This window comes from Pongo pygmaeus, chromosome 6, assembly GCF_028885625.2.
Source record: "Pongo pygmaeus isolate AG05252 chromosome 6, NHGRI_mPonPyg2-v2.0_pri, whole genome shotgun sequence".
Taxonomy (NCBI): Eukaryota; Metazoa; Chordata; class Mammalia; order Primates; family Hominidae; genus Pongo; species Pongo pygmaeus.
The window spans coordinates 154,389,666-154,414,303 of record NC_072379.2 but is presented as its reverse complement, the minus strand read 5'-3'; the positions used below and the strand labels follow the sequence as shown (position 1 = coordinate 154,414,303).

Genomic DNA, 24,638 nt, shown 5'->3' with positions numbered 1-24,638 from the left:
CTCTGTGGATGGCACGTATGAATGTGGAGCTGAGAGACTAGCATGAGCAGGAAGAACGGGGGCAGGGCCTGGGCCTGTCACTGTTTATGGGGAGACTCCCCTTGGCCCTGCCCTGGGCCCTTTCAGCCTTCACTTGTCTCCCGGACTCTTGGCCCCCCAGGTCGCCCCAGACACCACCGAGGTGATCTGGTCTTGGGAGTCCTGGGGCACAGCACACAGCATGTGCCTCAGGTGCCAGGTGCTGGCTGCTTCTGCCCTGGGCTTACTGCTGCTGCTGCAGATTTGGGACACGCCCAGCACCTAGTGGTGCTACTGAAGAGTCCCAGGAGCCGGCCTTGGACTGAGGATGGTGAGGAGCTCTCCTCCCTTTGTCCTTTTGATGGGCCTCCTTGTGCCTCAGTAGCTCATGGGGGCTCTCAGCCCTATGAGAGGGCACAGCCAGCTGTGTTTGGAGTCCTCAGTGGCCAGTTGGGGACCCCAACTCTGCGTACTTGCCTAATCAGCCTCCTGGCCTGTCCCACCCCTCCTTGGGACTCCCCAGCGGGCAGCAGAGAGAAGCTTGGGCTCAGGCTCTGCTTTCAGGGAATCAGTGAAGACAGAGACAGGAGGAGAGCAGGTGGCAAAACAGGAAGAGAAGCCAGAGAGACTCAGTCACAGAGGAGACCACCCTCAGGGAGGGTGCCTGGCTGAGTCTCATGCCACCGAGAATCTCGGCACATTAGAGAGGTGCCCAGCAGCACCCTGGCTCCCTTGGGGGGAAGATTTGCAAGGATGGAGGGGGAAGCCAGCCCTTGGGGGTAGTTTCTGGAAGATTGGCTGCCTGCTCTGGGAGGGAGTCACAGGGCCACGTTTAGGGGGATGTGTTTCTAGGTTAGAACTTTTTCTTTTCTTTTCCTTTTAAGATTAGAGTCTTGGGAATATTCCTCTGCTTATTAAAAATAATAAATTGAAAGGGATAGGCTAGAGTTAAAAGAGAATCAATGGACAAAGGGCCTGGAGGAAATGGGACAGGACCCAGCAGGTAGGAGGGGGTGGCTACAAACAGAAGAAGAGGGGGGCCCGGGCCCCTGAGGGGTGAGGGGCACAGATAGGGTGGAGTGGGGGTGTGTGTGTAAGAGACAGAGACAGAGAAACAGACAGAGAGAGAGGCAGAGACAGAAAGAGACACAGAGACAGAGAGACAGAGCAAGCAAGAGAGACAGAGACAGAGAGGGACAGAGACAGCGAGGGACAGAAAGAGATAGAGACAGACACACAGAGGTAGATACAGGGACACAGAGAGAAAAGCGTAGGAAGGCTGAATGTGGGATTCACTCTGGCTTTCTCGTTAGCTCTGTGCACCAGGGGAAGCCCTGTTGCTCCAGCTGAAATGGGCAGAGGCCTGGCAGCCTGAAGCAGGAGGGCAGAAGGGCTCTCTGAGGACGGCAGCAGCACTGCTGGGTGCTGTGAGCCCTGGGCTGGAGTAGGGATGGCAGTGGCACCCTTGTGACTGAAGCTTTCTCTAGGAGTTCTGGGAACACCAGGGTAAGGCGGTGGCAGGTGGGCAGGTGCCAGAACAGACCTGTGTGGCATGGAGATGTGCACAGGGCAGGGTGCAGGAGAGCCCTCGGTGCTGGGCCGGAGACTGGGAAAGGCTGGAGAGGAAGTGAGGCTGGAGTGGGCTGAGGGGGTGCTAGGGGCCTCGGTGGGCCTAGAAGCACGGAGGTGAAGTTAGAGCTGATGGCTTCAGAGGTGGGGTCGTTTGAGGTGGTGCTGAGTCTGGGTGTCACCGCAGGAGCCACACTTGTGGGGATCCTCAGTGATGCTGGACCCGGAGGTGATAGGGTACGGTCGCTTTGCCTCCTTCAGATGCTTACATGGTGGCCTGGCATTCTCCATGCACAGCGAAACACCGAGCACGTGCCCGCCAATGGTGGACAGGGAGCCTCATCTCAGTGCCCAGTGCGTTTACTGTCCCTGCCGGGCCACCTAGCACAGCTGTTGAGAGAGACAGCGGGTACATTTGCAAAAGGTGTTGAATTTGTGAAGTGCCTTCATCTCCAGTGATTGAGCTTATAGGACAGATGCCTCATACCATGGCTGATGAGTGGAATTTTGGTGGAGAAAAGGAATTCTGGGAACCTGCCCCGGTGGATCTCTTCCCGTGGCCACCCCGGTATCTCTTGCTCCTGCAGCGGCATCCTGATTTTCTGTTCTGTTCCCCAGCCTCGGCTGACAGAAGAGGGAACAGGCGAGGTGTGTCTGTCAGAATTAGTTATGTCAGCAAGCAAAGGATAATTCCAACTAACAGCAGTGTGTAAAGGATAGAAGACTTCTCTATCACAGTTAGGAGGCTCGGAAACATTAGATCCTTGGCTGAAACGTGCCCCTGAGGCAGGGAACTGGGTTCCTCCTTAGCCCTCTCTTCCACTGTGCTTGGCTTCCATTCCCAAGGTTGCTTCATAGCCCAGGAGAGCTGCCAGAGTGCCAGCTCTTACATTCCTATTCCAGCCAGCAGGGAGGGACGAAGGCAAGAAACATTGTGCCCTTCTCTTTTGGAGCACTTCCAAGAAGGTGCCCAGGCCAAGTCTACTTCCATCCCATGTCCTGAGCTTCGACGTGGCCGCAATTCACTGCATGAGGAGCTGGGAAACAGAATCTTGATTCCAGATGGCCACAGAGAGAGCTCGAACTCAGTTTTTCCTGACTAAGGAGGACAGGCAGAATGGATATTGGACACGGTTGGCTGTGTCCCAAAGAGAGACTAAAGAGTGGCATGTTAGGATGATAAAAGGTGACTCAAATGTGTTGTTGCTTCTTATTCATTTAGGAAACGGTGATAATAAAAAGGAGAGTGTGAGACTTTGACCCTTAAAAGAATCAGCCTATTGGAGGCAACTGATGCAGGGGAAAAGCATTTGCACTCATGGGGAAGAAGAACAGTAGCCTGATCTATGGCCTTTGAGTTTTAATCCACAGCTGACAGTAAACCCTCTTCTGATGTTTATGACAGGCATGAGTGTAATCCCTGACCAGATCAGCCAATGCTGTTCCTCCAATGACACAAAGGAACATCTTCCGAAAGCATGGCCGGCCCTCGCGTGACCTTCCATTGAAACTTGCTCACGTCAGCCTCAGGCTATTCTGTTGCCCCAGTTTAATCATTAATCACCTCACTTTTGCTCTCCACAGTTTCCAGGTTTTGACAGTAGTCTGAATCATCTGTGTCAGAAGTGCCTAGAAGCTTGCTAAAATGTGGATTTCTAGGTTTCATTTCAGAAATAGTCATCAAAACCCATGGAGGGCTGGGCGCGGTGGCTCACGCCTGTAATCCCAGTACTTTGGGAGGCCGAGGCAGGCTGATAACGAGGTCAGGAGATTGAGACCTTCCTGGCTAACACGGTGAAACCCCGTCTCCATTAAAAAATCCAAAAAAATCAGTCAGGCTTGGCGGCGGGCGCCTGTAGTCCCAGCTACTCAGGAGGCTGAGGCAGGAGAATGGCGTGAACCTGGGAGGTGGAGCTTGCAGTGAGCCAAGATCAGGCCACTGCACTCCAGCCTGGGTGACAGAGTGAGTCTCTGTCAAAAAACAAAACAAAACAAAACCCTGGACATAGGGTCTGGGATATTGCCTTTTAAAAAACATGCGATAAAACTTGAGAAGCAGTGTTCTCATGCTGTGTCTACATCACCGCAGGCCCTCCATGTATCTTACAGACAAGAAAAGCCAGGTCTGGGGATGAAGGGACAGAGCAGAGACTTGGACTGAAGTCTCCCAGCTGTCATCCTTGTGTGTTCCCTTAAGGCCACCTTGCTGGACGGTTGAGGCTCTGGCCCTGGTTCCTTGCAGTTCAGTGCCCTCCAGTGGAGCCCTGACTGATGCCCGTGCCACAGCTGCCTCTTGGGATTGTTCTAAAAATCAAATGTGGTAACAGCGGCAAAATTGCTCTCAGTCAAAAAGCTGTTCGGCTGAGAGCGTGTTTGCCTTCTGGGTGTTTTGGGGTGAGGCCGTGGTTTTGTATACTTACATTTTTGTTTAAGGATCTAATTTATGATCAAGACTTACCACACTAGGCATCTGGTGGGCGCGTGGTGCTGCTGCACTGGCTGAAGCTGCGTGTCTCTGCTGAGTGAGAAGTCGAGCGCATGGGAAGGTGGAGGCCTGTCCTGGGTCAGGCTGAACTGTGGCTGAGAGGTCGTTGGGCTCAGAGACCCTGGCCCACCAGATTCTTGGCATTCCCAGCCTCCTTAATGTGCTGTGCATTCCCTCAAATTATCCACAATCCAGCACCACCCAGAGTCCACGCTGACGCAGCTGCGTGTCTCTGAGGGCCCAGGCAGAGCTGTCCTTTTGAAGCTTGGCTCTGGGCTGTGTCTGCACCAGAAACCGGCTCGCCTTGCCTGCCCCACCGTATCCTTGACAACAGCTCCTATTTTCTTTGTTTAAGAAACAGCATAAATATTAGTGGGCGATTTAGTTACAGAACCTAACAGGGATGTCTTGGAGACAGCTTTAGTGCAGAAGCCAATGAATTTGGATCTCTCTAGTGCAAAGTTGAAAGCTACTTAAAGGAAGCTTTTTGTTTGTTTGTTTTCCTTTCTCTCTTCATTTGGTGAAAGGTCTGGGAAGTGTACGGCTGGCAGGCTGAAAAAGTCCTGGGAGAAAATAACTCGTGCTGGAGAGCAGCAAAGTCCTTCCCATCGCAACTTCCCAGACGAGTCCTTTGGGTTACACATCTGGAATTACTTTTACTAGACAAATCTCTTTTCACTGGACGTCTCCGATTTCAGAATGTGTGACAATTCAGACACCAGTTTGTTGATCTGAAGTTGCCTTCATCATATTCCATGATGGAGGATTTACCAAGCAAATGTCTGAATTATCGATGCTTTGAAGTCCTGTAAGGCCCATTTTGAACCGTAGGAACTGAAATGTTTGTTGATTAGAGGCACTGATGCTCTGGGTGTGGCGCGACAGAAGTGTGAGAGCCGTGTGCAGGGCCTGGGTTTGGAGCCTGGCTCTGCTCCTTGCAGGCTTTGCTCACGGGGTCCCTGTGAGCTGCTTACTCACCTACCGGGGAAGTGAGTGAGTCCTTCGAAGGAGGCGTTGAGAGCCGACAACAAAGGCACCTTAATACACCTTTGAAGATACTGCCTCGGTCTCAACTCCACCACGAGGACTAAGACGTCTCTGTTTGTCTGCCCTGTGAAAGCATTTAAGGACATGGCTAATTTCTGCCATCAATAAATTTACTGGTCTTATTCTATTGGGTCACTATAAAACTGGCAAGAAGCAAACAGGTCTTCAGCAAAAAAGCACTTTGATGCTCATATTACCCCAAATCACTGTGATCATTAAGGATAGAAATCAACAAGGAACAACAAAATGTGCAGGCCCTAAAACAGAAAGGACGGATGGAGCAAAGCCTCTTGACTCCTTCCTCTCCCCAGCTTTGCAGCAGGTCCTCAAGTGAGCAAGGGAGTTTTCTTTTGCTGCTATTATGGTAAATTACCACAAACTTAATGGTTTAAGACGACACAAATTTATTATCTGAGAGTTCTGTGGTTCAAAAGTCCACCACGGGTCTCACTGGGCTACGGCCAGGTGTCAGCACACTGCATCCTTCTGGGGACTCCAGGGGATCCCCTGTTTTCTTGCCTTTTCCAGATTGGAGGATGCCCACCTCACTGGGCTCAGGCCCCTTCTGTCTTTCAGCTGCAGCAGCATCGCAGCACGGCCCTTCCTCCGACTCCTCTCCCTCCCTCCTCACCAAAAGCACCTGGGATGACATTCACCCACTGGATGATCCAGGAGAACCTCTCGTCTCAAGGCCACGGATGAGCAACCATCATCCTCTGCCATGGAACCTGGCACAGGCTCGCGTTCCAGGGAACCAGACGTGGATGTCTCTGGGGCCATTGTTCCCTCAACCACAGGGAACAACTGCATGGGTTTCCACTGGTCAAGACAGAAATGTCGCATGACTTGGCCGAAGCAGCTGCAGTGGGCAGCCGGGGGTGGAGGCCTCTGTTCTCCACTTTGAGGCTCTGGTCAGGGATTTAATTCCTTGCTCCGGAGATATTCCCAGTGAGTAGGCTCTCATTAAATCTCAGAAAATTCGGTGCTGTGGAGTGGATGAGACTGGTGTATCATTGTTTAGGCCTCATCTGAGCCTATGGATTCTGTCTCAGAGGTGGGGACCAGCCCAGGCCGCTGTTTCCATAAAAGAATGACTCTAACAGCAGAAAGGAGAAATGCGTGCGGACTGAGACCTCTGGCCTGCCATGTGGGGGAGCCCGCAGGCTCCCGGCAGTGTCTCTTGGGAGGTCTCTGGGCCACCAGCGTCTGAATCCCGGGGGACTTGTTAAGGAAGAAACCTGCTCCCAGTCTGGTCCCTCAGAATCAGAGTCCCTGGTAGCAGGGGCCTGGGAAGTTGCATTTTTCCCCTGTGATTTTTACGTAAAATGAAGCTTCAGAATCGCCAGTACATGGGCATGGGCACGGACGGGCCAGCCAGACAGAAGACCGCTGCCGAGACGGAAACCTGGGAGGCCTGGTCGGTCTGTCTCCTTCAGGCAGTGCTCAGGAGGCTCGAACGCACCTCGTTCCCTGTGGCACTCATGCCCGCACTCATCCCTGAAACTTGAGCCAATGTAAGAAACAGCGGTGTGTGGTGATCTGTGGGGTGCTGCAGGCAACAGATCCCAAATGCGGTTTTTGTGATGGGAGTCTGGGGCGGGATAACTGTGGGTGCTGCAGGCAACAGACCCCGAATGCGGTTTTTGTGATGGGAGTCCGGGGCGGGATAACTGTGGGTGCTGCAGGCAACAGACCCCGAATGCGGTTTTTGTGATGGGAGTCTGGGGCGGGATAACTGTGGGTGCTGCAGGCAACAGACCCCGAATGCGGTTTTTGTGATGGGAGTCTGGGGCAGGATAACTGTGGGTGCTGCAGGCAACAGACCCCGAATGCGGTTTTTGTGATGGGAGTCCGGGGCGGGATAACTGTGGGTGCTGCAGGCAACAGACCCCGAATGCGGTTTTTGTGATGGGAGTCCGGGGCGGGATAACTGTGGGTGCTGCAGGCAACAGACCCCGAATGCGGTTTTTGTGATGGGAGTCCGGGGCGGGATAACTGTGGGTGCTGCAGGCAACAGACCCCGAATGCGGTTTTTGTGATGGGAGTCCGGGGCGGGATAACTGTGGGTGCTGCAGGCAACAGACCCCGAATGCGGTTTTTGTGATGGGAGTCCGGGGCGGGATAACTGTGGGTGCTGCAGGCAACAGACCCCGAATGCGGTTTTTGTGATGGGAGTCTGAGGCGGAATAGCTGTTCTAGAGCTGTGAAAGGATCAAGCACATTCCCAAAGCCCTTGCTGGGCATAATGACCTCATGAAGTCCACGTTTTCTTTCTTTTCCTGGTAGATAGGATCTTTTCTAACCTTTTCCACCTAAGATTCATACATAATTCCCTTCCTCGGCATGATTTGTAACGGCTTCGCAGTGGACCATCCCGTGGGAGGGCCATCATTCACCTCAACGGGCCCCTTTCCTGGGCCTTTAGGTAAATCTACATATTCTTTTTGACTGAGGCTTTTTGGCAACCACACATGAAAGTGATGGTCTGGGCCGGGCGAGGTGGCTCACGCCTGTAATCCTAGCACTTTGGGAGGCCAAGATGGGTGGATCACCTGAGGTCAGGGGTTCGAGACCAGCCTGACCAATATGGCAAAACCCCATCTCTACTAAAAATATGAAAATCCACTGGACATGGTGGCACATGCCTGTAATCCTAGCTACTCGGGAGGCTGAGGCAGGAGAATTGCTTGAACCCAGGAGGCAGAGGTTGCAGTGAGCTAAGATTGTGCCACTGCACTCCAGCCTGGGCAACACAGAGAAACTCTGTCTCAAAAAAAAAGAAAGAAAGTGATGGTCTGCAGCTGAGGCAGAGTTATCTAACACGCCACACATTCCATTTTATCATTTTTAATACAGAATAAAATCCGTCCACAAGTTTCTATGAGACAACATTCAAGACTGATGTGGTGTAGGTTGTGTTTCGTGAGGTACTGCCAAGATAACAAGAATGTGACTGTTTTTATGAAGATCAATGTCTCTGACCTCCACAAAAGATTCCTCTGTGAGTGAGGGATCAGATGACAGCCTGTGGACAGCTGGCATTCCTCAGCGTGTTGGTCAGACGACACTCCCTCCTCCGAGAATGGCAGGGTTCCCCCAGTGGAGGAGGCAAGCTGATTGGGTCAGCTGGGAGCTAAGTGGGGTCACAGGGAGGGGTCCCTACCCCATATAATTGTGTCTTTATAAGGAGTGAAAGAGACAGCATCTACGGCTTCGCTCCTGGGGAGCCAGAAGCGTGGAATCAGGTCCACGTGGTGGAGGGTTTGGGGCAGGGGCGGGTAAACATGAGGAAAGGGCCAGACAGTGAATATTTTAGGGTTTGTGACTGTGCAACTCTGCTGTTGTACTGCAGAAGCAGCCGTGGGTGATACCTGGGCAAATGGGCCTGGCTGTGTTCCCATAAAAATGCATTTACTATAACAGATGCCAAGAGGATTAGGCCACCAACTTTGGTGTGTGCTCTTTGGGCCTGCTGTCTGAGCAGAATGAGGGTTCCAGCGGTGTTCGCATCATCAGAGGTCTAGTGTTCTGCATATAAAACAAGCTCTTGAGGTCAGGAGACAACATGCAATCCTAGCAGGCAGGTAGCTCGTGAAGCATCTCACCTCCTAGCATAACAAGTGCTTCTCCATCCATACGTACAGAATTCCACTCTGCAGGTGGGAACGTTGTGATGGAATACGCTCTGAGAGATAGAGGAGGCAACTTCTGCCAGGAGTGATCAGGAGGACTTCTTGGAGGAGGCAGCACTTGAGCTGGTCTTGAAAGATGATGAGATTTTAATGGGTAAAGAGATGATCGAGAAGAACCTTCCAGCAGGAGGGAGCTGCCCTAGCAAAGATAGGAAGGCTGGAAAATGCGAGAAGTGGGACAGGAAGATCAACACAGGACCTCTCGCTTCTGAGCCAAACTGACACCTACCTCTTGCCATGAGAGGCCGCTCTTCTGGAGGTTATAAACTATTTATTTTTAATAGAGAAACTGCCTTAGTTTGAGTTCTGGCTCTGCCACTTACTTAGGTAAGAAAGAACTTCTTGGGCCTCAGGCCCTCAGCTGTAAAATGTGCTGAATAATAGGATTGTGCCTCTCTCCAGTGGGCTGTTAGAGGTTGGACTGCATCCCCCCAAAACTCTTATGCTAAGGCCTAACCCGGTGTGACTGGACATGGAGACAGGGTGGGTAGGGACGGGACGAAGGCTAAGTGAGGCCACACGGGAGGCCCGACCCTGTAGAGTCGTGTCTTTATAAGGAGTGAAAGAGACACCATTGCTTGCTTCTGTCCTGTGTGCAGAGGACAGGCCAGGTGAGGACACAGGCAGGAGGTGCCCCCGCAGCCTCAGGCAGAGCCCTCACCACACCAGCCCTGCAGACGCCTTGATCTTGGACTCCCAGGCATCTGCTGCATAAGCCACCCCGTCCGACGTACTTTCCCACGGCAGCTTGCGCAGAATGAGGCTGGGGCTTTGGAAGAAGGAACTTCACATGTGAGGAGCTTGGAGAGTGGGACGTGCCATGTGTGCACATGTGCTGCCGGTGGTTGCTGTTATTGTTATTATCAGGAGTGGCGTATTCCCAGCCTCTGGAAGCTCACCTCATGGTTTTCTTTCTTCTTCCACTTTTCCTTTTTTAGATCATGTCTGCCCTTAGCCTGACATCCCCGCCATGTAGGGCTTCAGGACTGCTGTGGCCTCAGCCCTTCCGGGCTCCCGGAGGCCCTGGTTCATTGCTCTCCCCTTTCCTCTTGGCTGGCCTAGATGCCATGTCCTCTTTCTTGGGATGGTGATCACTGATGGGCCCCACGGGAGGAGGGAGACACGGCCAGCTGCCACAGCATCGCCTCCTCCAGACATTGCTCACCACCCCGGGCTTCCCTGAGCTTCTCACCAGCCCTGGTGGAAGTGAGCAAACATGATTACTTATTCTTGTTTTCCCCATCAGGAGGCCAGGGCGGGGGAAAGGCAGTGTGCCACTGAGTGGTTGGTCCTCTAACTTAGTGCTGGTCGCCCGCATGTGCTCTAGGGCCTCAGGACACGGTGCTGGGACAGCTCAGCTGGCAGACCTAGGACAGGGCTGGAAGGTAGGGGACAGGGCTGGGGTCAGAACTCTTCTCCCTTCCTCCCTCCGGACTCAGGGAGGTCCCTTGGGCAAATTCCTTGTCCAGACAGAGATGTGTGAGGCGAGAGACACCCAGTCTCCTTAGGAGCAGTGAGCAGGGGGGTCCCAAGACAACAGCCCCCTGTGGCAGCCTCCAGCCCCAGGACAGTAGCCTGAGCCCTGGGTCACCATGCTCACTCCACCCAGTGCAGAATTCTCCCGCACCCAGCCTTGCAGAGGCAACCTGGCTCCGACAGGACCTGTAACCTCTTCCTGCCACTTCTTTGTCATGCAACCAGCCCTTCCCTCCAAATCTTTCAAAATCCTCTTCCCCAGGGGTCACTGCCCTGATCCTCGGAGCAGTCTGTGGACATAGACTCACTCTGCTGAGCTCTTCTTCCTCTGTGTACCGAGGCCACAGCCCCCACGCCGATCCCCCATGCAGCCTCTGCCTGCGTTATTGTCCCTTGTCCTTACCTTTATCAAGCCCAAGGGACCCCATAACCTCACGCCCTCCTCAGGGCCTTTTCATTGGAATTCCCACACTCTCTGCATTTCTGAAGGACTGGTCGAAACCGCAGGGTTCTTCTAAGTGGTGAGCTCCCCAAGTGAATCAAAATCACACTTGATTCTCCCAAAATCCCATCTGTAGCCACATTTGTCAGGAGTGCAGCTGCTGCAGAAAGTGTCTCTGGAGCTTGGGAAACAGGCGCAGGGCCACTCTAAACTCTCCTGTGCTAATCACGCGTCCTTTCTGCATCCTGCGGGCACTTTGGTCGAACGCTTTCGATATCAAACACTGATCAATTTTAATGAATGGCACTGTTCCCACACAGGACCTCTAATTACTACTGAGTTCTTATGAGGAGTGCCTTGTGCTTTGCAGCATCTAATGTCTTGGCAGTGACCTGCTAGTGCCCGTCCAACCTGTCAGCAGATCACGGTCACAAACCCTGCGAGAGAGGTGGGCTTGCCATGCCGCCGCCCCTGCTGATTCTCCACCCAGCTGCCACCTCCTCCTGCAGGGCACCGCCTGTCTCTGTCCCTGTCTCCGTATTTTTTTCTCTCTTGGTCTGTCTCTGCTTCTCTCTACCTCTGTCTCTCTGTATTTTTCTCTCCCTCTATTGGTCTGTCTCTGTCTCTGCTTCTCTGTTTCTCTGTGTCTCTGTTTCTCCTTTCTCAGGCCCTGGCATGGCTCATGGCAATTATCTCCACCCCCACCCACCCCCGACAGCTGACAACACGTTTCCCGTGTGAGACTCTGTGTCTCCCGAGAAGCAGACACCAAGACAGGATGAGAGATGCATGGATTTTATTGGGAAAAACACCTGCAGGAGAAAACGTGTGAGCACTGGCGGCGGCTGGGAGCATAGGCTGCAGTGGGGTCTTAGCCTGCAGGAGTAGGGGTGCGTCCTGGGGGCTGCAGGTGGGGGCATCAGCTGGGAGGTGCTGGGGCCACTCAGGTGGCTCACACCGCTCAGCAGAGCAGGCCAGCAAACGTTCCGAGTGTGAGCCACTGGAGACGTGAGGTGGGCTGTGCTGCCCCCATGGAAGCTGGCCAGCCCAGGCGTGGGGGCTCTTTACTTCCCAGAGCTGGCCACTGCTCCCCCATGGGCTGGAGCTCCCACCAAAGCCAGCCCTCAGCAGGCTCCCACGCCTCCCAGGACAGGGCCTACCTCAGTGTCCCCTGCACCCAGGGCTGGTAGGGAGCCTGTGGGAAGTGTGGGCGATTCCTGCGGCAGCAGCGGGGCCGTCGATGAGGCTGCTGTGGCTGAGGGTGCATGAGGCTCGGTTTCATAGCCTCCACTCTCATTCTGCAAAACGAAGCCCCAGTTCCTCCCCTCGGTGCCCTCCGTGGCGGGGCCGCACCACCTCTGACCTTGTCTCCTGAGCTTCCGCTGTCCCCTGCACAGGGCGGTCCTGGCCGTGTCATGCACCTTGTCACCCCAGGCCTGGTGCCAGCCGGCTGTGTCGCTGGCTCGCCTCCCATCTGCAGCTTCCTCAGTCCTCACTGCAGGTGTGAGGGGGCACCGTGGCTCCCAGGAGCTGATGCTCAGCACATGGCTTGGTGGAGACGGCCCGTGATGGGAGAAGGGCTCTCTGGGCACCGGGGGCAGGACTGCAGCCAGGCCTGGAACTGGGCGGGACGGCGGCCTGGGAGACCCACGTGTCTCTCTATTTCTGTCTCTGTCTCTTTGTATCTCTCTCTGTCTCTCTCTTTCTCTGCACTTCTCTCTCCGGGTCTCTCCCTTGTTCTCTCTGTCTCGCTCTGACTCTGTCCCTGTCCCTGTCTGTCTGTAGTTTTTTCTCTCTTGGTCTGTCTCTGCTTCTATCTCTGTCTCTCTCTGTATTTTTCTCTCCATTGGCCTGTCTCTGTCTCTGCTTCTGTGTTTCTCTGTGTCTCTGTTTCTCTTGGACTCTCTGTCTGTCTGACAGGGTCATCAGAGCCTGAACAAGCCCCTCCCCCAATGACCTACCAGGTGGTGCCAGGCCTGTAGCAGGTACCCTGGATCGGATCAGCTGCTCTGCTCCACGAGGCTCCCAGCACCATCTCAGCAGGTAGCTGACGTGGCCTCTCTGTCACCTCCAGGGCAGCCAGTGCCCCTCACTGGAAGCCTCTCGATGTCAGAGAATTGCCCGCTGTTTGTTCCTGGCATTGTTGTGGGGACGCGCCTCCTCTGTGCTTCTGGATGGCAGGGAGGTCCCACGTGCTCCATAAATTCCCTGGACGAGTCTAGAGTGGATCATAGCATTAGGTTTGGAGTCCACTTTGTCTTCCATAGTCACTCACACTTACGCAGTGGCACAGGCTTCTGGCAGGCTATGTGTGTGGATCCTGTATTTCTGAGAATTTATTCCTTCTGAGAGCCTGGAGATGAAGGCCCCAAGGTCTGGGAAGAAGGAAATCCCTGGGAGAGAAATCTACGCCCTTAACTGGTGCTTGTGGAGACTGTGACTTCCAGATGCCACTGCTCCTCAGTCCCGCTCCTTCCCCGCTGCATCAGCTGCGGAGCAGCCGGTGCAACATCACACGGCATTGAGCCAGGGGTCCGAGCCCAGGGTCCGGGCCAGGGTCTGGTGCCCACCAGCTGTGGGCCTGGACAAGAGCGCGGTCCCTGCCCATCTGTGCGCTCTGACTTTCAGGTTCAACCTCTCTTCCTGGGAGCTGCCCTGCTGTGGGAAGCCTAATTGAACCCGGACCCCTCTATGCCTCTCACACAGGTTCAATGGGAAAATGAGGCTAACCTTGTTTATTTGTTTTGTAGCCTACAAATACTGACTGGTCCTTGTGTCTCAGGAATTCTTTTTTAAAATGCAGAACAATTTTATTTTTAAGACCACAGCAAAATTTAGGGTGGCCTCAGGGGCCTGCAGGTGCCTTCAATTTATGGCTGCAGGACAGCAGAAGGGGCGTGTCTCTCACTGAATTAACACAGAAGAGAGAGGTTCTTTATAAACCCCAAAGAATTCATCTTCTTACGAGGAGGCACATGCACAGGGCACAGAATGGGACAGGAACCCCAGAGCAGTGGGATGGGGGCCCCCTGCCTCCCAGCCCCTCCCTGGATGGCCTCCTGCCCGTCTCCCCAGCAGCCCTCCACTTTCTCAGGTGATGTGTATTCATGGCCACGCTTGCCTCCACACAGGCTTATGCCTGCAAACCCTGCCAGGGTTGTTAAGGAACATCTAAAAGGCGTCAGGCCCTGAGCTTTGATCCGGCTGCTTAATTGCCTTTGCTAATCACACCAAGATCAAGAGGATAAAAATAGCCTCCAGGGTCGGGCAGAGAGGGTCACCTTGATGGGGTTTTGGAGAGCAGTGAGGAGACAGTTCTAATTCATTCCTGGTGGTGGCCTGAAATCATCACTGTAATTAAATAAACTAACCTTAGCTACTAGAGCTATGCAAACAACTTGACATGAGGCTTTAGATTATTTACTTAGAAGCAGAAAGAAAATAGGAAGTCGCTTCCTGGACAGATTTCAATTGTTTTCCTAAGTGCTCTGTCCCCAAGCAAAATGAAACGTTTCTCCTTCCTATTCTCTCTCCCTGCTCTTACTCTCCCTCTCTTTTCTCCTCCTTTCTTCTTTCCTCTGTGTCTATTTCTCTCCCTTCCTCTCTCCCTCCCTTTCTTTCTGTCCCTCTCTGGCCCTGTCACTGTGTCCCCGTCCACCAGTGTTTTATCTTAAAATAGAATTTCTAATTGAGAGGTTTGTGTTTCTGAGTATTTGCCTTCTCATTTGGGGATATTCTCCTGGTCACCCCTCATGTTCTTTAAAGCCTGGCTTGAGTCTCCCCCACTGCAGGAAGGCTTCCAGGATGAATACCATGTCTTTCCAATACACTTCTTGTCATTTATCTCAGCCCTTATGCAGTCACCCTTTATAGTTGTAAACCGAACAGTGGCGGAGACAGGCCTCAATCAACTCAGAGGTTTATTCCGCCAACATTCTGGATGTGCCTGGGGAAAAGGAACACGAAACCACAGGAACAACCTGAGTTCCAATTTTTCCAAAGAGGATTTTGAGGGCTTTAATACTGAAAGGGGAAAAGCAGGCAGGAGGGGAAGGGGAGGGGGTGTGGTCACATGTCTGAATCCACACATTGCACTGGAAAGGAGGGGGTACAGGAATCATCTATTATGTATTTGTCTCATGCTCAGTAAATCTTTGCATAAGATAAAGTCAGCATAAGAGCAGCTCCCTGTGGAGACTCCTGGCCTGCTCTCTGCAGCGATTTGCTCTGGAGCAGAAGGAAAGGCAGAGGCTTGCCTGCCTCAGTCCCAGCTTAGCTTTTCCCTTTGGCAGAATGAACTGGGTCCTGAGATTTTATTTTCCTTTCACCTAAATGATTTTAGGGGCTTCATCTGTGTATTTCCTCTTTCCAAATAGGTCGGCACTGTCTCAGGTCTGAAATGATGTCTTCTCTTTCCTGTTTTCTGAGCAGCTCATTCTGCTGCCCGTCAAATAGGCCCTTTCCCCAGGACCCTTGGGGTCCAGGTGAGTGGAGCAGCCTCCCACACTGGAAGCCTTGAGTTTTCCCCACCTGGGCTTTTCTCTCTGTCCCTGACATCCAGTTGGTCACCAGATCCTGGCGGTTGAAAGTCATTCTCAAGTCCAGCCTCCTTGTCCCACCACTGCTCCTCGGTCCATGCTCCTGGACGTCAGTCTCTCACTGAGCGCTATGCATGGCTTGCGTCTGCGGCTGAGAAATCCTTTCAAACGCATGCCTTCCCTGTTATATCCAGCATAGGATCCGACCTGGCAGGACCTCAGTAAAGACTTGTGGCTGCTTTAAGAGTGGGCACCTGCCGTCACATTTTCCTCAGCATTTTCCCTATGCTGCCGGGGCATTGGGTGGCTCTACTCAACCCATGACGGATTGCAGATCTTTTGGCCGCTGCATTCACAACTTTGTCCCGAGCCGCTCCATGGAAGGCATCCCAGAAGCCTATCAGTCTTTCCATGAGTGTTCAAGATTCCGAAATCCCCAAAAGGCCCTAATACCATCTCTGTGTGAGCAGCTGCCCGTGTGTGGGGGAGTGCCCTGCCTGAGGCGGAGGGCGCACTGCATCCATTTGGAGGTGGGTGAGCCTCCCGTGCTCTGCACAGGGCATGAGGTAGGCATTGGAGAGTCCCCCTCCAGGGGACAGTAGGTGGGGTTCTAAATTATGAGTCATTAATCTGCTCTTCATATGTCTGAATTATTCATAAAGTACGTGCTTGTGGTTTGGATGCCAGTCTATGAATATACAGGCAAATTATTTATTATGGCATTTACATGGATTTTGCAAAAAAGTTATCCAGAAACCCTTTAGGTTCAGTGGTTGAATTTAACAAATATTTACTGTGCACCTACTCTATGACAGAAATTGTGATTGGTGTTAAGGACATAAAGATGAATAAGATAATAAGCGCCTGCCTTCAGTGTGCTCTGGGTTAGCAGGGAGAACACACAATCCAGCTGGTCCACAGAGGCTGACTTATTATCAACATTTATCACAGCATGTGGGAAATATGGGCTAATTGTATTTCAGATAATAACACGACCACGCCAAAACCAAACCAAATCAAAACAAGACAAGAAACCAAACCAACAAACCAACCCCACCACCGCGACAGAAACTAACCCAAGTAACATTGAACACGGAACCTTGACCTATAACCCTTGACCTGAAGACAAAATACCTGCAAACAAATATTGAACTCGACTTGTGGGTTTGCTTTCACTGTGGTGCAAGGTAGCAATTCTGTAATGATTTTCTGTCTTGTAGGGTTGAGCAAATACAAGATTCCATCAGTGCTGTTGGAAGCCAGGGTTCTTGTTTTTGGAAAGGGGACATTTTCTTTCTTTCTCTTATTTTTTTCTTTCCCTCCCTCCCTTCCTTCCTTCCTTCCTTCTTTTCTATCAAAGCACTTACAATCTTCTCACATACTATATAATTTACTTATTTATCGTGTTCCTCATTTGGTGTCTGTCTTCCCCCCGGGGGCAGGGCTCTTTGCTGCTTCATCCAATATGTATTCACAATCTGAGTGCCTGCAATAGTAGGCGTGTGCATATCTGGTGAATGATGGGCGATGGTGGTAGAGATGCAGATTAGGACCAGGTCATGGGGAGTACTGGATCATGAGAGTGAACTCATTTGGATTTCAGCCTGTTGGAAAATGAGATGATGCTGGAAGTGGTGAATGGGCTGCAGTGTGATAAGAGCTGGGGGCTGGGTCTCAGTGCACTGGACCTGAGGCAGAGGTGTGGTCGGAGGCTTGGAAATCCAAGGGATTTGTTACAAGTGACAGGAACCCGACTCAAATCAGCCTGAGCAATGAAGACAGTGACCTGTCCAAGGGCACCTTTGGTTTGGGTGTGGCCGTGCCCAGGACCTGCTCACCTTGGGGGAAAGGAGAGGGAGAGCATTAGGACAAATACCTAATGTATGCCGGGCTTAAAACCTAGATTACGGGTTGACAGGTGCAGCAAACCACCATGGCACGTGTATACCTATGTAACAAACCTGCATGTTCTGCACATGTATCCCAGAACTTAAAGTAAAAGAAAAACAAAAAAAAAAGCCAGTGAGCTCAGAGGGAACCAGGCCAAGGTCACCCTGCCGCCTCTGCTGGCCGAGGCACAGCATATGACCAGCAATTCCAGGGGTGGGGAGACAGCCCCACGTCTTGCTGGGAGAGCTGCACAGCCTACAGGGTGTGGGGGAAGGCAGGGCCTGTGAGGTCATTCTTGCAGCCCCCTGGAGTGGGGGCACAGGGGGACTTGCTGCTCCATACTGTCCTCATCTCCTTGAGGCATCTCCTGCCCAGCTTCCTGAACTGGTCTGGTGGCTCTTTCCATTGTTAAGTCTGGCTGTACTGACACAGATGTGGGGTGACTCCCTAAGGTCCACCGGGAAAGCCTGCCCACTCCCGGGATGGCTCTCTTCCCTTCTGATACGGTTTGGATCTGTGTCCCCACCCAAATCTCAGGCTCAATTGACATCCCCAGTGCTGGAGGTGGGGCCTAGTGGGAGGTGATTGGATCACAGGGCAGTTTCTAATGGTATAGCACCATCCCCTTGGTACTGTCTCGTGATAGAGTTCTCACAATATCTGGTTGTTTAAAATGAGGCCCTTCCTCGTTACATGTGAGCGTGCCCAAGTCCAGGAGGCCAAAGCTCTGGGTCGCCTCTGCCCAGCTTCCGAGTGAGTGAATTCCTGCAGAGAGAGGGGCTGCTGAGAAGCTGGCCCTACAGGAGGCACAGAAGAAGCCGGTGTGGAGGAGGGGCCAGGCCGGGGCAGGGCTGGGGTCTCTGGCTCCGTCATGTCATGTCGGTGATTATGTGGACTCGGGGGCCAAGCCCAGGTCTCCTTATCTCTAAGAAGGGGTTCAGAAGCTTGACCTTGGCGGGAGTGAGCAGCGAGTGAGCGGGCGAGTGCTGGGCCCAACACATGACTAGTGAGAGGGGTTGGTGTGCCCTTGAGCTCACATGTGCCTCCTGCACAGGACACCCCCTCCTAGAGCCCAGCCAGCCTGGCAGGAGGGCAGGGCATGTTCAGAGAGACAGTGGCTAAGCGGATTGAGGGCTGGCCCAAGTCACAGCCCGGGGGTGCTCACTGAGGCCTGGTGGGCTGGGCTTGGAGCGGAGCACCTGGCCGCTGTCCCTTCCTGGGGTTTGCAAAGCCCACCGTCCCGCACTGCATCATGCTGTACTCTGCACCACGTGTGTCTGCACTCAGCTGCGGCCACCACTCAGCCCTCTCCTGGCATCCCCCGGGGCAGCACCCAGCAGGGCCCAGGCTCTGGGTGGATCTGGATAGCCCAAGGGCACACTGGGGAAAGGCTGCCTTCCTCCCTACGGTGCCAAAGCCCAGAGGATGAGTGAGCTCAGCTGTGATTACACAAGACAGGCTGTGGAGCCAGTAGAATTTTCAATCAAAAAATTAACATCAATGTATGCTTACCATGGAAAATACAGGAAAGAAGAAAAGAAAATTAAAATTACTTTTAGTCTTACCAGAGATAACCAATATTAATACATTGGTGTATTTCCTTCTAATCACTTCTTAGAAGCCTGTGTGTGCATGTGTGTGTTAGAAAATCGGGATATATTGTAGATGCTTCTGGGGTTTGCATTTTAAACTTTTTTATATTTCAAGTATTATTCCATCATTTTAAATGGCTGCATAATATTTCATCACACATCGGGGTCTGTCAGAACTGATTTAAACTTCATCTATGGGCTTTGCGATCTTTCACTGTTTTTCGCATTACTAAATGTAGGAGTGTTTGGGGGAATGGAATACGTAGCTCAGAGTGGGAGGCAATGAGAAAACATTCTCCGTGTGCTTTTAACAAAATTCATATCAGCTTAAAGAAGAGTTTTAAATACGGTAGAAAGCAAGAGGCAGAGATTCTTTAGTAAGATGGTTTCCTAACACTATTTTGAGGGTTTCTGAGACTCCTTTGGAGAGGAGCGAAAGGAGGGCAGTTGGTGCAGGCTCAGGAATGTTCTCCGGAGGGGCCTGGAGTCCTAAACCCGAAGGTCGCCTGAAACTTCTCCGGGGCAGCCCCGCCACAGTGCACACACATTCTGGGCTTCAGAGCATTAGGACATCTGGCGTTGCTTGCTGAAATTTTCCCGTTGAGAGACCTGTCTTTGGTCTTGGGATTCTATGGGGGCTCCGTAAATCCCGGATTTTTACGTAAATTGTAGCTCTCGTGTTCATTTTTCTGTGTATGCGGCACAATAACAGTCATTAGATTCTGAAATCAGCCCGTGATCCCCGCACTGAAGAACCCCCATTCAGGCCCTCTTTTACCGTGGAGGCAGGTCACTGGGACGGTGGGTCCAAGGGCTCACATCATGGGGGTAAGTGGGGTGGGGCTGGAGAAGCTTCGGGAAGCATTAAGCTGCTCCTTCCTGAAGCAGTGGAGTTGGGGAGCCGTTCCCAAGAGGGGCCCAGGGGTGAGCCAAGGAACGCAGGAGGGGGTGCTGTGGGGAGGGGCTGTGAGCCAGGGCGTCCAGTACGGGAGGAGGGCAGAGCCAGCAGGCAGAGACCCCAGTGGCTCCGAGGACAACCACTGCACTACATCTAGGGACGGATGGGGACTGTGGGGTCCTCACGGGGTATGGGCATTGCAGGGGTCCTGTTCCATGCTGTTCCACACCTCTGTGGCTTCACAAGGGCCTCCTTGTTTCCGGAATGTTCCTCCTGTGCCTTCACGGGTAGGTGGGTACCCTGGTGCAGGGTCTCCACTGCAACCTTTGTAGGGACTGACCAAGCTCCTCCTCCATTGGCTGAGAGACGGGGACACAGGGCTGTGCCCAGCTCCTTCCCTCAGCGAGGGGTGCCCCGAGGCTGTCTGGCTCCAGAGTTCGCTGTGGGGTGGCCCCAGGCCTGGCAGGCACAGGGCAGCTTTACTCCTCCCTTCCTTCACACCTGTTTCCTACCCTTCCCTTTAAGGGCTGACTTGACTTCCAAGGACCAACATTTATTAAGAAGCTATAGTGTGCATTGAGGTAGGTGGTTCCCTAACCTCCATGGATTAGGCGAGTGGAGGAACAGGCATTCAGACAAAATCCCTGTGAGACGGGGTCACTGCTACAGACACCCCAGCGTTTGGCGTGGTGGGGCCGCCTTTTTATTATGTTTTATGCATCAGGCACTGGACTGAGGACCCTCCAGGAATGGCATAGCTGGAGAAAGTTAGATGAGGTCAAATTTTGAAAATTGCAGCTCATTTTTATACTCCGACAGCAGCAGAAACCCCCTTTCTCTGGCTAGTTGGCTGACGAATAGAAAAGTTGTAAAGGTTGGAATGATTAAATAAAAATACATCTATCTTATTTAAATTTCAAACATAAAAAGTACAGTTTCAGTTTTATTTTTAGTGTAGGGTTATTTTGGAGTTGGGTTTACTACTGACTAGGGCTTCCCACCCCTTCTTGTGTAAATCTCACTCCTGATTATGATCTGGGACTTCCGGCAGACTAAGTGGAATGACTGTGCCGGGGGGTCCCAATGACTATGACATCCTTGGGGTTGACAAGACACCAACCGATGAGGGCACTAGGGAGCTTTCTGAGTGCTAGAATGCTCTCTATTTTGAACTGTATGGCCACAAGATCAGAATTCATCAACTTGTACAATAAAGACTAGTCTTATGTCTTTTATGGCTCATAAAAAAATTTTAAAACAAGGTAGATTGAGAGCTAAAGACAATCTTAGGTGGAATCCTGCCTGACTTTTATGATTGTTTCCATCTTTTACCGGTGTCTCGCCCACACATAATACTGTATCTGGATGTACATATTTTATTTATTTTTTAGAGACGGGGTCTTGCTCTGTCGCCCAGGGTGGAGTGCAGTGGCACAACTGTGGCTCACTGCAGCCTCGAACTCCTGGGCTTGAGCGATCCTCTCACCTCAGCTTCCAGGTCCCTCAGCTGGGACCATAGGCAAGTGCCGCCACACCCAATTGAAAAATTTTTGTTTTTTTTGTAGAGACAGGGTCTTGCTATGTTGCCCAGGCTGGTTTCAAACTCCTGACCTCAAACCACCCTCCCACCTCAGCCTCCCAAAGCACTGGGGTTACAGGTGTGAACCACTGCTCCTGGCCCCAGTATATATATTTAGGCATGCTTTTTATTGAATCTTTCCAAAGTAGTTCATCTAAGTTTTCATAGAAACAGTCACTCATTCTTTTTGCACTGTTTCTTCAGTTGCTGTATTGTTTAATTAGATTCTTCGATTACAATTAAGTTTTAGGAGCAAACATGACTAACTCTTGGGAAACACGTGATACATGCCGCTCCCAGCCCCTGGAGCTCAGAATCCCCTGGGTATGGGTCAGCTAGCTCTAGGGGGAGCAAGAATGTCTCTCCCCAAGCCCTGCTGGTCAGGAGCATCTCAACCCCAAGCAGAGAACCATTTGGGGAGATCTGTTGACTGGTAAATAGTCAGCCCCTCACTCTCACTTGCATAAATCTGGATCTTTACTGTGTGTGTGTGTTTTAATTTTGCAAAACAGCTTTTATGGAAGGGACCCGCATGTCACCTCCTCACCGTTTACATGGCACTCTGACGACCTCCCATCAGAGTGTAGGTCATAGACACAGAAGCCGCCAGCTCTCATCCTGGCTTCCCCACTAAACTGCGGTGTGGCCTCAGCCGAGTCACTTCACCTTGCCTCAGTTTATTCATCTCTTAAATGGGAATATGAGCATTACACTCCCACAAATGACTATGGTGAGTATTGATAATAAAACAGGCCTCACCCAGATGGAGCCTGGGCCCGAGGGCTGCCCACTCTAGGCTCCTCAGCATCAGGAGGTCATAGGCGCCTCCAATGGACCACTGGAGAGCGTGAGGGTGCTGAAGAAAACAGGCTCCTCTTGTCATTGCACTGCTCCCACGGGGCCTTCACCAGGAATGAGCTTCAAGGTCAATCAAAGAGGAGAAAGAGTAGAGGGAATGAGGAAGAACACTGAGGACTGTGAGGCAGATCCAGGGACCAATGAGGCACCAAATGTGTCCTCCCCACTGACTGCCTTGGGTGGGGTTGTCCAGTTTCTGAAGGATTCTCTGCAAGGCCTGGCCCCAGAGAGAGGCTTTCTGAATACATTCAAAGATGCTTTCACTGGAAAACAATACTACCAGCAGAAACGCAGCTATTATATGCGGTATTGTCAGGAGCTGGATTATGTCCCCTCCAATTCGGGTGTTGCAGCCCTAACCCCCAGGACCTCAGAATGTAACTGTATTAGAAGATAAGGTCTTTGCAGAGATGATCAAGTTAAAATCCCCATGTCTGGTGGGGAGGAGGACCTGGGGAAATGAATGGTGACATCTGGATGAGGAAGTTTGTTCTGGGCAGATGAGGGGGCCCTAGGCCCTGAGAAGACCCCATCCAGGAGCTGGGAGCCCCCTTAGGAGGCTCATATGAGCGGGGGGATCCAAGGTCCCAGCTTCACAGGGGCCACTTGGGGCAGAAATAGCCCAAGCAACATCATTCCTCACCTGTCAATGCTGGGGGATAAATGAATATTTAAGAGAACATTTGTACTAATCTGCAAAGGACAGATTAGTGAGGTGGGTAGTGGCTGCCAGGGCAAGTAGGGGATTTGGAGGCTGCTGAATCAGATTTGATGACAGAGCTCACAGGATTGTTCCTACGAGGCAGTTTTTTTCTGATAATTATTAACATTCTCATCTGTGGTATATTCTTTCTTATCTCCCTCAGATGTTGTTTGAGGACAACACATAAAAATGCATGATTTCAAACCATTGCTTCATTTTTTTTTTTTTTTGAGACGATGTCCTGCTCTGTTGCCCAGGCTGGAGTGCAGTGGCACAATCTCCGCTCATTGCAACCTTCGCCTCCCAGGTTTAAGTGATTCTCCTGCCTCAGCCTCCTGAGTAGCTGGGATTACAGGTGCGCACCACCATGCCCAGCTAATTTTTCTATTTTTAGTAGAGACGGGGTTTCGCCATGTTGGCCAGGCTGGTCTCGAACTCCTGACCTCAGGTGATCTGCCTGCCTTGGCCTCCCAACACTGCTACTTTTAATATCTTTTCTATTTTCAAGCAGCAGCAGCTGCTGGCAGGTTTTTCTCCAAATGACCTTTATTTTGTCTCTAACAAAGTGGATGGCTTTCTGGGAAAATTCCTGATGTGGGTGCGGGGGAACCAGTCAGGCAGGTCCCTTCTTCCTGCAGGGTCCTTGTTTCTCCTGGCAGTTTGTACTCCTTTGCCTGGGAACCAGGCAGTGGCCCCCCCCGGACACCAGAGCTGAGCAAGCCCCCCGATCCACTTTTCTTGGAAGCCCTCGGGCTTACCGCCTGAACTTGATTTTGTCAGTATTACGCTTGCAAAGCTGTTTTATTGACTGACAACGTGGAATGCAATAAATGTTCCACCCAGCACCCAGCAATCGTTTCCTCTGTAGGCAGGTTCACAGGAAGTCCACGACCCGCTCAAGGTCCTCTTGTGACGAGGACGCCACCTGAAACAGTCGGGCTGCAGTCGCCGCCGTCCTCCGGCTCCCATTCTGCTGGGGTCCCCCTGCTGACCCGGCTTCCCCAGCACCTCTGGTTCTTCCCGGCCCGATCTCTCTCTCTGCACTGTCATCCTCAGTGCCAGCCTGTCTCCCACGCCAGCTCGTAAACTCCAGGGTGGCGACTTTGTCTCATTTTCTTTTGTGTTCTCAGCACCTGACCTGGGCAGCCCTGGAGGCAGCTGTGTGAGGGTGAGGTCTGCTCACGTGCCTACCCTGTGATGAGGTGTCCTGCTCACCTGTGGGGTCATGCAGGGCTGCTGCTCCCCTAATGGGATCCCATAAACAGTGCAGAGGTTGTCTCCGGGCTCTCGCAGCTGCTACATGGCGCCTCCGCTGAGCGTCACCCAGAGGGCAGCAGTAAAGGAGGGGCTGAGCTCTCCACCTCCTGCTCCCCCTCCTCTTTCTCTAACTTTTCCTGCTGCTGTTCTCTTCCTGGGGCTGGGCCTGAAACCCCGGCATCATTATCTCTGCAAACTCATCTCTGTAAACGCCCAGGCAGGCGTTCTCCCCCCTCCTCCCACCCACAGACCCCCACTTAGTCCAGCTCTTACCTGGGTTCTCCCAGAAACTTCCTAACCGGTGTGTCTAGGAAGCACTTCAGATGTTTTCTCTGCTGCTTCCGGTTATCTTTTAAATCAGAGATAGGGGGAGTCAGGCCCCATTTAAACGTCTCCTGGAGCCGAGTGGGAGGGCAGTTCTCGGGCGGGGCCGGCTCCCTCCTGACTGCCCCGGTGTCTGCCAAGAGCATTTTTCCCATTTTTCCAGAGTCCAGGCGGTGGCCATGACCCCCGAGCACGCCAGGCGTTATCCCAGCTGAGCCTCCAGAGTCTCTGGGCTTTCTTCGTAGGTGCTGGGTCAGTCACTCTCAGCCA

The 24,638-nt window shown here is 52.4% G+C and overlaps 1 protein-coding gene across 1 annotated transcript; it reads right to left on the bottom strand.

Annotated features, from left to right (window-relative positions):
- Nucleotides 1-11,508: 11,508 nt before the first annotated feature.
- On the bottom strand, nt 11,509-24,389 carry LOC134739836 (zinc finger CCCH domain-containing protein 18-like). Its single transcript, XM_063667152.1, has 2 exons — nt 24,318-24,389; nt 11,509-12,947 (listed from the first exon to the last, which is right to left on the bottom strand). The coding sequence occupies exon 2, from the start codon at nt 12,574-12,576 to the stop codon at nt 11,854-11,856; it is 723 nt and encodes a 240-aa protein (XP_063523222.1). The 5' UTR covers nt 12,577-12,947; nt 24,318-24,389; the 3' UTR covers nt 11,509-11,853.
- Between the last annotated feature and the right edge of the window lie 249 nt (nt 24,390-24,638).

What these genes read in the sequence shown, in the direction of transcription:
- LOC134739836 (XM_063667152.1), bottom strand. Translation starts at nt 12,576, where the DNA reads ATGGAGAGAAAAATACAGAGAGAGACAGAGATAGAAGCAGAGACAGAC.